Source organism: Chamaea fasciata, unplaced genomic scaffold (genome assembly GCF_029207755.1).
Source record: "Chamaea fasciata isolate MVZ Bird 193981 ecotype frontalis unplaced genomic scaffold, bChaFas1.0.hap1 SCAF_6, whole genome shotgun sequence".
Classification (NCBI taxonomy): Eukaryota; Metazoa; Chordata; class Aves; order Passeriformes; family Sylviidae; genus Chamaea; species Chamaea fasciata.
The window spans coordinates 23,889,949-23,904,331 of NW_027094091.1; the positions used below are offsets into that span (position 1 = coordinate 23,889,949).

Genomic DNA, 14,383 nt, shown 5'->3' on the forward strand with positions numbered 1-14,383 from the left:
TAAGAATGTCTTCAGGAAAACTTATACTTTAGGCCTGGATAACCAGAATCTGACCTTCACAATCCCCTCACCATTCGGCAAGCCACTGTCTAGTCATAGGTTCATATAAACTTTATCATATAAACACAGGTTCATACAGAGGAGAACTTTTCTCCTTTCTCTAGCTAATTTCATTTCATGGACTAAAACCAAACTGACATGCTTCTGTATACTCATAGGCATAATAAAGAGCTGCACACTTTGGTGATAAGGGTAAGCTCACTCAAAGGCTGAGGACAGCAAGAAAACTTTTGCCTCTTTTAGTTCACTGATTTGGCCAAAAGGCAAAATACCTGTAATAGTGTTCTGTCTCCCTAAATACTGGGTATGCAAAGGAAAAAAAAGAAAACCTTTTTTTTTTAGATTTTTTTTTGAGTTGCTCTCCCATGAAGGGAAAAAGAGAAGACTGAAAAGGTCAACAAGATACAACATTTATGGCACTCCAATGATTTACATTAATTGAAAGAAGAGAGGACCTACATAATGTGGTAGGAAGGTCTAAAGATCTGGACAATTAAATACCAAGTAGATGAATTTGCACTCCCTCTATTATGGGCAGAAAAAAACCATATCCCTGATTTTTCAGGTTGAAGTAAGGCCAAGATCCAAAAAGAGTTACTTACCTGCAATTCTTTTTCACTGAAGGTAAATATTATATTAGACCCACACTTTTGGAACTATCCTACTGCACAGAAACTATAGGCAAAATATTCCAAAACAGAATTTCTCAAATGAAAAATTTCTTGACCAGCAGATGGCATCCTCCTACACATTCTTGAGGCATCACAGCCATCAGCATATTCAATATTTATTTTTAATCAAATTTTTAAAATTAAATTATTAGATTAAAAAGGAAAGTATGTTTTTCCTTCTAGCCAGGGAGGAAGAATGAATGTGTGGATCTGTTATAACTATTACCTTCAGAGAAGAATTACAGGTAAATGTTTTTCTCTTCTTAATGACAAGTACTGTGGAATTATAATAGATCCACACTCTTGCGACTGAAAAATCCGGAATGCATCTGTAAGAAATCAGTAAATAAAAAATGGAATATTAAGGGGGAAAAAAAAGAGGTATTTAGTAATTAGTTTGTAATATATGTATCACTCTAAAACCACAAACATGAACAAGATTGGATATGGGGAAATAAATACCTATCAAATAAATAAGAAATACTGTAAATCTTTAGGAATGAAGGACTCAGTACTTCTGGATCTAGCAATAAATCTTCTGTGAATCCACAGAGGATTCTGAGTATCAGTATTTGGTAAGCATTTCAGTATTTTATAATTTTTTTTAAGCAGTTACACAAGCATGTGTATTTTAAGTGCACATTTTCTATTTTAAAAGGAACATACTTTAAGTAAACTAAGGTATTAAACATTTTTCAGCTACCAAACTAGAGGATTTGAGGGATACAGCAATGGACTCCATTCCACTCCACACTTTGACAAATGGAAGAAAAGAACAATCAAAAAAAAAAAGACAAGAAATTATTTCTATTCAGCTTCTGTAACAGATGACATGCCTAAGAAGTGAGTCACTAGGTACATATTACAGAACTGTCAGAATTTGATTAGCAGTCTCTTCTATTACCTAATGCTTTCTGAAGGACATCTAGTAAAACAACTCAAATTGTAGACACTGGAAGTACGGTTTTATGCTTCTAGTTTTTTAAAAGAGTAAAGTCTAGCAGAGAATACATTTAAAAAGATTTACTATTCATATTTTTACTTCAGTAGTTTAAGAACACACAGCTGTCTACTGTTACACTGAACCTCCCAAGACCTTCTTTTTTGTATTTACGTACCCATGCCCTTCCAGTCTGATGTTTCCAACAAAGTCATAGAGATGTCGGTTTGGGCTCTCACACTCAATTCTGCCAGAGAGTTGCATCAAGCTTTCTGTGTCCTTGATGTCTGATGTTAGTGGCAAACCCTGTAAACAAATACATATTAAAACAATTATCCCTATGGGAACAAAATGGACCAGCTACACTTTACTGTTGTAACTGGGTGCTACAGTGAAAAGGTCACCTTGGAATCTGAAAATACCATGACCAAGATGGTTATAATCCATCATAGAGCTCAGCAAGGGTGACCCTACACAGCAACAGCATACTCAGTCAAAATCTGCTATTCCCTACCTGTCCCTGAAGGACAATACTGGCCCTACCAGCTGCTTTCTGCAGGGCCTCTGCCTCATCATCTGTTCTCTAGAAACAAAGCCAGTACCCAAACTACTTATGTTTCTACCTATAGTCCCAAAGAGAAACCCCAAAACAAAGCACAAAGAATGACTTAGGAGTAACCATTCATTCCTCCACTTTTATGATGCCAATAATACATAGCTTTTTATTCAAACCACTAAAATTTCAGAGTCTTCTAAAACTTTCATTAATGTAATAAAGTGTTTTTAAAAGCATTAATAGACAAAAAAATATTGGCAATATTCTCAAAAATGAAATTCCTACCTGTCGAATTTTTAAGTTTGTCTCACCATCTAAGTTAGATGTTTCAATGTAGCACATGGCCTGTGGTTCACTATTAAGAGAAAAAAAGTCCTGAATTCAAAATTATAATGGCAAAATCCATAAACTTCCTGTAATCTTGTAATATTTATGCAAACAGGTTTGTCTTATCAATTCTTCAAAACCAGAATGACTTACAGCCAGATCTACAAAAACTAACAGTACTTTACATTTTCAGAGAAGTTTGCCAAAGCCTATTTTCTTAAACAAAACATTGATAAAAGCACTGTACACAGCAAAAGTGTTCTGTCTTTACACATGACATTATGATATAGGCACAGCATGGGTAATGCATTTGTAGTGCTTACTAGTGCAGGCAGCAGGAGTTTAAGATACAAAAGTTTCCTTGCAAAAGGTTTTCTTACAAAAGAAGTTTAAATTATGGATAACATAACACAGTTTTTGAAATATATTCCTTCTGCCATTTCAAAAGCTTTTTTATAAATTAGAAGCTTTAAGTTCACGCAGAATATTGCTACTTGAATGGATCATCTATTTGACAAACACCAAGAAATTTCTAAATTACTCCAGTCAGCTCCCATTTTCTGGGTGTGAGGACAGAGCATCCACTGTTTAAATCTAAGACAGAAAGAAGTTTTGATTCTGAAAAGGGTCAAATAAGTCATAAAAACCCCTTAACACCTAAAAGAATAAAGGTTTACACTCTACACCACTTTAATGCTTCTAGTGGTTTCCTTCCTTCTAGCATCTAATTCAAGCATCAATTATTTTTAAAATTTCCTTTATTAATGCAATAGTGGCTACAGAGAAGTGACTTAATTTTAGATTATTTACAGGATAATGTTAAGTATGTTATTTTAACACAATTTTTTAAAGTACACGCATTAAAATGTGAAAATTTATCATATGGTATGCTCAAGTTACTGAATGAGTTTGTTCTTGGCAAACTTCTCTAAAAATATAAGTAACTTTTATTTAGCCTGTTTATATGGAACCACCTGTGTAAGACACTTTCACAATTCTAACATTTTTATTAGTTAACAATAAAAACCAAACAATATTTTTGTAAAGCATTTCTAAAACAAACTAATGCAGCAAAGACACTTCAAGTGAGACACATGCTTAATTGCAATAACTGTAGCAGATTACAGCGACCTCCAACGTAAGTTAGATCAAGGCAGGCCCATTGACTGGTTAGGGGAAAAACAAAGTGTGTTAAGAGTGCAGACAATAGCATAAAGCTGACATGTCTAAGGAACATGCATTTTGTCACAATACACAAGAACAACGCTGCTTTTGCCACCACATGCAGCAGAGATTGTGCAACATCCAAGTTTGTGCAGAGGGTCCTCTACCAGTCCTAACAATGTTAAACTATGTTCTTTGCTGAAAATAGCGAGTTCGTAGAAGCACGTATATTCCTCTTAAACGTATACTTAACCTGGTGTTTAACTGGGTTTATTCAACAACAAATTGTTTGATGAAATTTTGTGCGGTAGTGTAAAAAGCAAATGGAGCGAAACAATTTTAACTTCTTGAAATGCTATTGTGTATTTTTACTTTAATGATCTCTACTTGATAAAAGAGCCCTTTCTAATTTTATAAATATGCAGGTTTTGTTGGAGAAAGGTGAATAGCAAAGCAAACATTATCAACATGGCAGTGCTATTCATATTTGGTATACGAGGACCCACATACACGTATCCTGTGCAACTACTTTATTCTAACCTTGATGACAGACTGATGAGATCAGCTGGGAGATGTTCCCCATTGGTCACTTTCACTACTTCCCCTACTGCCACCTACACATCCCAGTTTGAAATGATTAGAACAGAAAAATAAGTGACAGGGAAAGAAAAACCCAACAAACAAAACAAAACAAAACAAATGAACAAAGACAAAAAGACAGAGTTTGAAATTATTATTCAAACAATACATGTTAATTAAAATGTCTGATGACAATTTTTTCAAAATCTATTTTAATCAGGTCAGAAAGAAAAGAGCTAGAACACTTTCATTTTTACTCAAGTGGTTTATTTTACTGTTAGGCACAAACTTTGGGCTGCAGAACACACTGACATTGTATGTAAACACGAAACAGTGTTCTGCTTATTTCTCAACTGACCAAGTTTCTCGCCACTCCATCCATCAATTAAAAAAATTAAAGCCACAACAACAGATTTTCCACCAACTTTTCTAAAGAGCCAGGTAACAAGTACCTTTTCTTTGTAGACACGTTGGAATAAATTATTTTGTACTTCTTCCCAGTTTTGTAAATTTCAGCGTACACTGAACTAGCAAGAACCACGTAGAATTAAATTTCAGAGGTTTGTGTCTTTCACTGTAAGAGATCATAGTTTCCTAAAAGAATTAAGATCCTCTTGTTCTTCAAAAACTGCTATAGCTGGTAAAAAGAATGTATTATTAGTATTATTAGTTTGAATTAAAACCAGGCCCACAGACTCACATTAGTCTTGGAACCTAAAATGTAACCGGGCATCAATAAAGAACTGAAACCAAAATTGATGACAGTCTTCCTGAAGAAACATGGCCATATGGAGATGAGAGATGGAGGAGAGCACCTGCCAGTATGCAGGCAGAATTAGAGGCCATGTAGTAGTACAGGCTTCTCTTCCGGAAGAAAGGCTGAAACAGGATCCTAATAATATAACTAAGGAAGAAGTTTCAGCTGCAAGAAATGTCTGAACTGGGCCTAGGAAAGCAATTGTGATTCAAAGAGTCCCCATTGCAAACTGGATTCTGGAAGAAAAGCCAACAGGAAAATTCAGTGTGAGCAATGGTCATAGCTGGGAACACATAGTGTGTTCTAGTAAGGGCAATAAAGAGGGGTTAAACAAAGTGGAAACAGTACTGACCAAGTTCAGTAGCAGCTAACTATTATTTTCACTGTCAACTTGTGATACAAGATTCCTCCAGGGGTACAAGGATTGCAAAGCAGGCTTTTCAGGCAGTTGGTATTTTCCTGTGTGTAAACCACAACTGTGATGCAAGTGTCTTCCAAATGTGAAAGGGCAAAACTGTGAAGGCACCTCGGAATAGACTCAAATTTAGGGGATTACTCAAGAAGATTACAAAGAAGCTGCTCTGAGAGAATGCAATCTCTTCAACCTGCAAGACACTATGGTTAGCATGACAGAAGCTATTATCAGACCGATAGGAAAAGTGTCCTTGCTGCATGGTGTATTGCCTGCAAAGATCTTGGTGGAGAATTTATAAATGCTTCTCAAAGTACAGAAGTAAAAGGTTTACAGAGGACACACTCAACACAAGCTAAGTTACGACTAACATTAGCACTGAAGACAGACTGTGGGGGAAACTTACAGTATTTTCTGGGAACTACTTTACTCTTGATAATAATTTTTTAGAAGTGCTTTACAAACAGCTACACTGAATTTTGAGATATAACGGAAGACAGCGAAACAATGTACAAGTCTATACCACAGTCTGTCAACAGAAATGCATAGGATCCTAACTTTATTAATTGAAGGCATGAGTAGATTAGTTAACTCCAGTGAGGTCACAGGGGGTTTATACTTATATCATAGTCGTACACATAATGCTTCTGCTTGTGCCAGAAAAAAAATTGCAATACATTAACATTTAGATAATACCCACTAAAAAGGATTCTTAGAATATATTGTCTGTTGACCTGATCAAATAGATGTTGAAAAATGTGCATCTCCCACTTAAGATGTGGATTTCTTAAATAAAACTGTCCAAGGAAATGATGATAAACAACCTGATTTGTCCATGTAAAAAGGGTCACAGCATGACATGCTAAAAATTAAGTCTTGCTTTCAACTGATGAAATTATTCATAATACATATATTAGATACTAAAGTGAGCATTCAGACAGTTCTAATTTGATGATTCACATCTCATGTTCACTTTTTCCCTGATTCAATTATCAAAATGGAGACTATATAATTTAAAAACCATTTCTGTTCCCTGTAATATATCCATTTTGATTTACTTATTGATGAAATTTGTTGGCTACATTTCAAAAAGCCAACATGGTTAAATACAGCAATTGAGGCCCAATTTTTAGACAGAGAACCAGACTTTTTTGTATTATATCCAACAACAAAATTAACATACTACATTTTTCTTACAGGTAAATTGAATGACAGTGTAATTTCAAAATTACAATTGTCACAGATTAAAAAAAAAAAGCATTGCCTTAAATGATAAAAGACCAAATGAACACAAGACTACACTTCAGAACAGCAGCACCTTTGTTTATTCTTTATTTCCTTGGAGCAATCACAAATAAATAAATAAATGCAGGGTAGAGAAACCAGCCTCTACACTATAAGCATCAGTGGGCATCTCTACCTTGATGAGAGCAGTACAGTGTCAGCAGGTATATACTCTTTGCCTTTTATTATAACTATATCTCCAACATCTACCTGAAAAAAAACTGGGAATTGGTTAATGGTCTCAAACAAAATGTATTATACCCTTGTTTTAAGCACAGTAAATATTTACCTGCTGAATTTGCTAACAAGACTGTTAGAAACTCACATACTTAGAGATGTTAGACGGCACAACAGGAGTTCTGTCAAAAGTTATTGGAATTCATTGGGAATCTAATCTTTTATAAGCCTAATTAGCCAAATAAGCTTAATCTTTAATAGCCTTCTCCAAGCAGTTCATTAATTTGGTTGGTTTTGTAAAATACTTTACTGAAAGATTGATGTTGAGTTAAAGAAGAAATTAATCTCACCTAAGACCACAGTTTTGTTGCATCATACTATAGTCTTGCTTCTTCAAAGACAGAGGCAAATTTCATCTGAAACTGCCTCCAAATTACGGTGGGTGAAATTTCCTTCAAGTTTTCAGGTACAGAAACAATCAAAACTAGAGTGACTAGATGGTAGCGTAACATTTAGTTCTTGAAAGATACCTTAAAAACCCCTTCCTAACCACTGCATCGAAGTCTTTAAAGTTCTCTTGATTTACAGCTGATGAAGTTCAACAAATACACAAAGTAACTAGTTTCCATAAAGAAGTTTCTGCCTTGGCAAACCACATTATACTAATGAAGTGAGTAATTTTGCCACAGCCATTGTGTTATTCAGCTTATTTCCACTGAACTGAACTAGTTTGTACTCATGCCATCAAAACTGACTTGACTTCAAAGTACATTTTGAGAGACAAATAACAACAAAGAAAAAATAAAATACAAGAGATTATACATTTTCCATAGTACCAGTTATTTTTTATCATTAACAATTACATGGAGAAATAAACCAAATATTAAATACGCATGATGTTCTAAAAGTGACCACTAAAGACACACACCTTTTCCCAGTGGACAATCTCCCATGCACCATTTCGTAGCACTAAAAAAAAAGAAAAGAATAAAGAATTTTCTAGTCATACAACCTAACTGCAGTATACAGGTATGTGCTAGATTCCTTATGAAAAGCCATACAGACACATCTCATTTACACAATATTTTAAAGCATGCCTTGTTTCCATGAATTCAGATCAAGCATTTCAACATATAGCACATATTCTTTATAACATTTTTGTACCATTGAACCTTATTACAAAGTCAATTGGAATATTTTACAGGCCTTGAGAATCAAGTAAATCTGACATAGATTTTTATGATAATGTGGTTTCCAAAACAAATCAGTAACTGGAATAAAAAGTTCCAGAGTTAAAAAGTTTTGAAATTACTGGGGGGCGGGGGGGGGGAGCAAGAGGAATATATTCAATATTCATTAAAAGTGCCAGGAGGCTCACTAGAGTTTATCTATTCTGCTGTTATTGTCAAGTCAGAGAACTTTAGGATCACTACATCACATCCTCCACAAATATACTGAAAATACCATATGCTATTTAGAGTAGTATTTAGTAGAGTTTTTCCCTGGTAGTCAGAACTAATATTGTAACCTCATTCCACTATTCTAGTTTTTAAGTGTTACTACTATGATACAAAAAGCATGCCTTGTTGCCAGTTAATTGCCAAGTATTATTTTCAGAGAATAATAAAAGTAACCTTTTTTTTAGCCCCAGTTACTGAAAATGGATGGGCAAAAAGAAAAAGGAACATATTGCTATGTATCAATACTCAAATAACTTCAAGAGATTGCTCCCTTTCACTGGGTTTTCCAGCTTTCAAACCATCAGGAAGCTTAAGTTCCCAGTCAGGACCAAGTTCTTACGCAAGAGTGTGCTGACTTCAAAAATCTGGATCAAAATCTGGGACTACACATGGCCTTTATTTAAATCTTCTTGGAGGTTCTGCCCAGACTGACTCCCCTTCTTATGTATCTCAATGGTATCTGCAATCATTACTTAACCTGCTTAGTGATTCTTTCTGCTTAGTAAGCCTCCCCCTTTCTTCCCCCAAATTTACTAGTGTTGATATGCTCAGGGAAATGTAGATGGGGCAGTGTCCCTTTCTGACAGCAAGCAAGGTATTTTAATGACTGCCTCACCAACCAGCTGATCATTATACAAAATCTATTTTGACAAACCATTTCCCTCCACTGGTAAAGCTACAGATTCAGTGTGATGACCGGTTGTAACACTGTCCTAAGGAATCCAAGACATTTGATAATTGTGCTGCCAACCACCTATTTCCATCCCCTTGTGTCAGCAACACAGCCTACAATACAGCAATACTGATCTATGGGGCCATGGCACCAATCAGACGAAAGTACTGACGAGAATTAAAAATATACCTTGCAGCAATCCAGACAACTAAGTTTTCCAAATAGTTACAGTATAATAACTGCCACTGGAGTTGTGCAGGTCTGAAATATGTCACCAGATCTGGCCAGGGGCTACATAAGAAGAGGCTTCAGGCTGTAGAGGGCAGGTTCTGTCCTGCCATCACTCCATGCCAAGGTGCGTGCCCTCGCTGCTTTATGTATGCAGCCTCCAGGGTTTGCTGGACCCTTTGATGAGCCAGCCTAATCCACTCCATGGAAGGACACTATCATTTCTTCTTTCTGGATTTGTTCCTGCCTGGTTTAACTGGCTAAAATCAGCTCACAAACGTATGAGTCAGACTAATGAAAACATGCTGAGCCACCTGAAATTCCAAGAGTACTCTAACCATAGCTTGATCTCATAAGCTTTTAAGGATAATTAACACACACTAATATTCAGTTAAATCCATTTTCTTATGAGAACAAAGAAAGAAGTGGTGTTGCTATGCACCTTTTGTTTAATGTTTAGAGAACTTGCACCATAAAGCCTTCTGCAGCATGACTTTTGCATTTGTATCTCCCACTTTTCAGCTGTCTCTAACAACTAATTTTCAAAAGCATTTTCCATCTGCACTACAGAAGGCTACTTCACCACAGTACAGAAATGCAGATTTCATCCTGTCAGAATATTTGATGGTGTCCTGCTGTATCATACATGTATGCAGCCTGAGGCAACAAAAATCATCCCCAATGCAGCCTAATATATCCAAATCCTTTGCAAAAGGTTTTTTTATAGTAAACTTTAGAAAGTTAATTACTTAAGGCTAACTGAGATACACATTGTCATTAAGGAACAGAAAGTTGAGCGTGGACCCATATACAGAATGTACACATGTACATGTAATTTCACTAACAATTTCATGTGTTTAAAAGGCAACCAAAGGTGGAGCTGCATATACAATATACTATGCACATCACTGCTTTTCAGGGTCACAGAACTGCTGAATACAGGAAAACAAAGCAAGAGAATACCATAATGATTAAATTTTTAATTATTGCTTTGACAATAGATTGTATTTGACAATACATTTAAAAACTGCTTTGTCAGGATGATAGGATCAATAATGCACATATGTGAATACTGCATTAGCTTAAGAAATGTGTTTCTCAATGCTAGGAATATTTTATTTATCCTCATCACACATTTAACTTCCAAGACACTTTTCTGCATGCATGGAACATTCAGGAATCTTAGGAATAGTTACCAAAGACCCTGATGAGAGGTAACCAAGAAGACGAGGCAGAAAAGAGAGTAAAACAAGCCTTTTGTTAAAATTTTGTACAGTTTAGACAAAAAAAAAAAAAAAAGAAAAAAAAAGAAAAAAAAAGAAAAAAAAAGAAAAAAAAAAGAAAAAAAAAGAAAAAAAAAAGGCATTTTACGATTTTACTGCCACCAAAAGAGTTGCTTGTCGTCTCAAAAGCCATGAGTGGTTGATGAAAGAATCTTAGATGTCAATATTAAGTTTTTTTTGGTTTTTATGTATTACTAAGAGGTTGTCTTTTTCTCCAAGCCCGTCCTCTGGAGATTTCTATTTCTGTGATTTCAGTCAATAGTTTTGTCTCCCCATAATCTCTCCATACCTGCTACTGAACTCAGTAGCTTCTACACGCTCAATGGTTTCCTAAGCTATCTTGCCCTCCCAGCCACCATAAATTTTACAGTAAAGATTTACATAAAATTTAGGTAGGCTTTAAAATCTATGATTCCAGTATTAATCAGTGCTACACCACTGTTTATCTTTAACTGATGACTACATTTCTCCCTAAAAAATTTATGGCTATTTTTATTATATATTTAAAAGGATTCCATGCAAGATTTTTCTCTTTGTGGTATTTTCCATATTTTCTGGAATCAAATTCACATGACACTCATTCCTCCTCCTGCTTATAAAAACAGGACTATTTTCATCAAGAGAGGTCCACCTTACAAAAAATAACATGAAAAGTTGAAGAGCAGCAAAGCAGAAACCTAAATTTGACATCCTACCTGACAAACATGTTTAGGATATACTAATATCTCCCTCACTTTCTGAGCTAAAAAAAAGAAAAGTGGTATAAAAATGGCATTATCAAAATCTATTAAAAAAATCACATGCCTATGTTTTGGTTAGGGTACACTGGCCAAATGTCTCATAATTTCTAATCAAAGCATTACATTGATTTAATTAAAAAACCCCAACAAATCAAACCCAAAAGATCTCCATTAGTCTTCATCCACAGTTTTGAAGCAGTATAGAAAGACAGTTCTATTTTTTTGATGCTTCCTACCTATTGCTGGCTGAAAAAATTTTATATGTGTACTCATAAAAGTAGACTTTTAATTATAACGTAGGCTCATTAAATATACAGGTGATTACAATCTTCTAACAGTGACCGCATCACCTATGCTAAATGAGTAAATGCTCAAGTTTCTTTGGAACCTCACAACCTTAATCTAGAACATATTCTATTTTGTGGGGCTAACGTCACTGCAAATTATTATTTCAACTGTTTACATTACACATTTTGAAGTAATCTGCACATGCAATTTCCCACTCAATTACAACAGCAGTTCAAACTGTATTACAACCATGTGCAAAAACTCAAACCTCCCCCTCGAAAAAAAGTTAAAAAAAAGTTCCTACCTTGAGTTTGTTTCTTGTTCACCGCATTATCAGCTTTATGCCTTTTCTAAATTAAAAATGCAGAGTGGTAAAGACTTTGGTTGATAAGATAAAGCTTTCACAAGTGTAATAAAACCCCCATCTATTAGCCCCTCCCACTCATCTATTCAATAAACCATGTAAAAATTTTAACAGGACAAATTATTACTTGCATAGCTATGAACACCAGGAAAGTCACATCCAGTTCCAGGCTAATTGTATTGTACTAAAATATTCTTCCATGTGGGCAATCTCTATCTGGACACGTTCCTTACATAAGGAACTGGTGCATTTCAACACCATAACTTTGCCCTTTCCTGGAACTGTGAGATGATTCTACCACAGCAAAGATCATGGAACAATTCTTCATCTAAGTGTCTGATATGGCCATCTGAAGTCAGGCAATGACTGTGTAAACATAGTGACTCCATTTCTACAAAGCTGCCTCCAGACTTCATCAACAGTACCAAACAGACAAATAATCAACAGCCCCCCCCCCCCCCCCCCAACAGGCAATGATGCCCCTCAGTTTTAATACAGCTGTGAGACATCTTTTTACAGCAATCTTTAGACACAGCTATTAACAACCAGCATTTTCAAGGTATGACCAAACCCAGACACAAAAAGCTTAGGAGAGTACTAGTTTAAACACACTATTTAGGACTCATGAACTCAGTTTTTCCTGACCAGGAATATGTTTTAGAGAATTAATTTAAATAGAATTAACTGGTTTAGGTGCACTTTTTAAACAGATGTTCAGAATTCATGCCTTTGTGATGCAAACAAAATCACAAGAAATCTTGTACAATGAAAGAAACATAGGTCAAGATATTTGTGTGATTTATTGCCAATAAAATGTTGGTCTGACTATGAGCTAGCAGCTCTTAAAAGGCTACCTTATAACTTTTCAAAATTGAAATATTATTTTTACTAGATTTTAACAGATTACCAGGAGATTTTCCTTTCAAAAAGATGGCTGACTGTACAACAAATAACCTCTGATCAAAGGGAAAGCAAAACTTGACCAAAGCACATGTCTATCTGCCCACAGGGTGAATCTCCTCCATTTTGAAAAGGTTAATGTCCAGTGCTATCTGAGGAATGACAAGTGAAAATCATTGGAAACAGCTGACAATCTAAAACTGCATGTCACAAATCTTGCTAGCACCTTTGAAGCATATATGAAAAACACATGCTGTTCTTCTGCTAACGTCCTTCTATTCTTGGTATTTCATTCCAGAAAAAGAAACATTTGGTTCCTGAGATAAAAGTACTATTTTGACAAGTGTATTTGTTAATATCAATATACAAGGTTTCCATCCAAAAGTTTTAATATTAGATGAAGATCACCATTTGTAGAGATCCTAGATATTTCACTATTTGAAAAAACTGAGACATAATGAAAATTAATGGTTAAGGGAATACACTTGAATATTTTACTATGCAGGAAGTGGTCAGCTTTCTCAGCAAAAACCAGTACAGCTGTACTGGTTTTAGGTATATCTGTAGCATTTTGTAGTAAGAACTTTATTTAGCTGGTATATGCAAAACCCACTATATCTGATCCTGGTCTTTTTCCCCTGCTACACTGAACTGTACACTTCAAATTACAAAGAGCAAATGGTAGAAATAAATAACAAAAGAAAAGTAACTGGATGAGATAAATTTAAAAAGGACACTTTGTACAGTAGCTGAAGCCTCAGTTTTATATTTGCCTAGACATTGACAGACGGTGTAAGTCTGTATGCATTAACAGCAGAATGGTTAAAAATATCTAAAAGAACATGAATTAATTTTATGGCTTTTTTTCAAAAGGGGTTTTGTTTATGTAAAGAGAAAGCAACAAAGGCATTTAAGGGGAAGTTGACTGTAAGGCATCAAAAACTAGAAATGCCAAATAGAAGAAAAAATATTTAATGGAAACCTCATTGTGTCTTGCAGGACCACTCAACTCTGTGACCCAGGAGCTTCATACAACCTAGGGAGTTTACATCCTGCCTACCATCCATTCACAGATGCAACTGAGGAGAAAACTGAGTTGGACTGTAGCAATAAAGGCAGCATATGACCAACCACTCTCCATTCCAAACCTCCTCCAGCTCAACACTCTTCCTCTTGGTTATGTCTCTGCCTATATGTTGTAATTCTGCTCAAACACAATAGATCTGATTTTCCCAGACACCTTATTATTTGTGTGCAAGGAAAGACTACACTACCTGCAACCCCTTCCAAAACTCAAAGAAAAGAGCCCACAAACAGGAATACTACTGTGGTGGACAAGACATTCTGCAGTATCATGACATATCTAATGGCTTGTCCTTCTCATAACACACCTGCAGAACTAAAACAAAACAAAAGCAGATAAAGAAATTCTTAGCATCTAGAGTGATTTGATAACTAATTGAGATTAATTTAATTCCTTAGATACAAAAGGCATCAAATAAAAGACTCAATTATTTTAA

General features: G+C 35.2%; 1 protein-coding gene across 5 annotated transcripts in view; it reads right to left on the reverse strand.

Annotated features, from left to right (window-relative positions):
• ATP8A1 (ATPase phospholipid transporting 8A1) overlaps nucleotides 1-14,383 on the reverse strand; it is a 104,206-nt gene that overhangs the window by 77,389 nt on the left and 12,434 nt on the right. For 2 of the 5 annotated variants that reach the window (XM_066185677.1, XM_066185674.1), the window contains exons 5-9: nucleotides 11,904-11,949; nucleotides 7,856-7,896; nucleotides 4,259-4,332; nucleotides 2,513-2,582; nucleotides 1,850-1,977 (exon numbers count right to left, since the gene is read on the reverse strand). In XM_066185677.1, the coding sequence (XP_066041774.1) occupies nucleotides 1,850-1,977; nucleotides 2,513-2,582; nucleotides 4,259-4,332; nucleotides 7,856-7,896; nucleotides 11,904-11,949 (359 nt within the window). Of the gene's footprint in view, nucleotides 1-1,849; nucleotides 1,978-2,512; nucleotides 2,583-4,258; nucleotides 4,333-6,886; nucleotides 6,961-7,855; nucleotides 7,897-11,903; nucleotides 11,950-14,383 lie in introns of all 5 variants that reach the window. The other 3 variants (XM_066185676.1, XM_066185675.1, XM_066185678.1) reach the window with 2 other exon arrangements.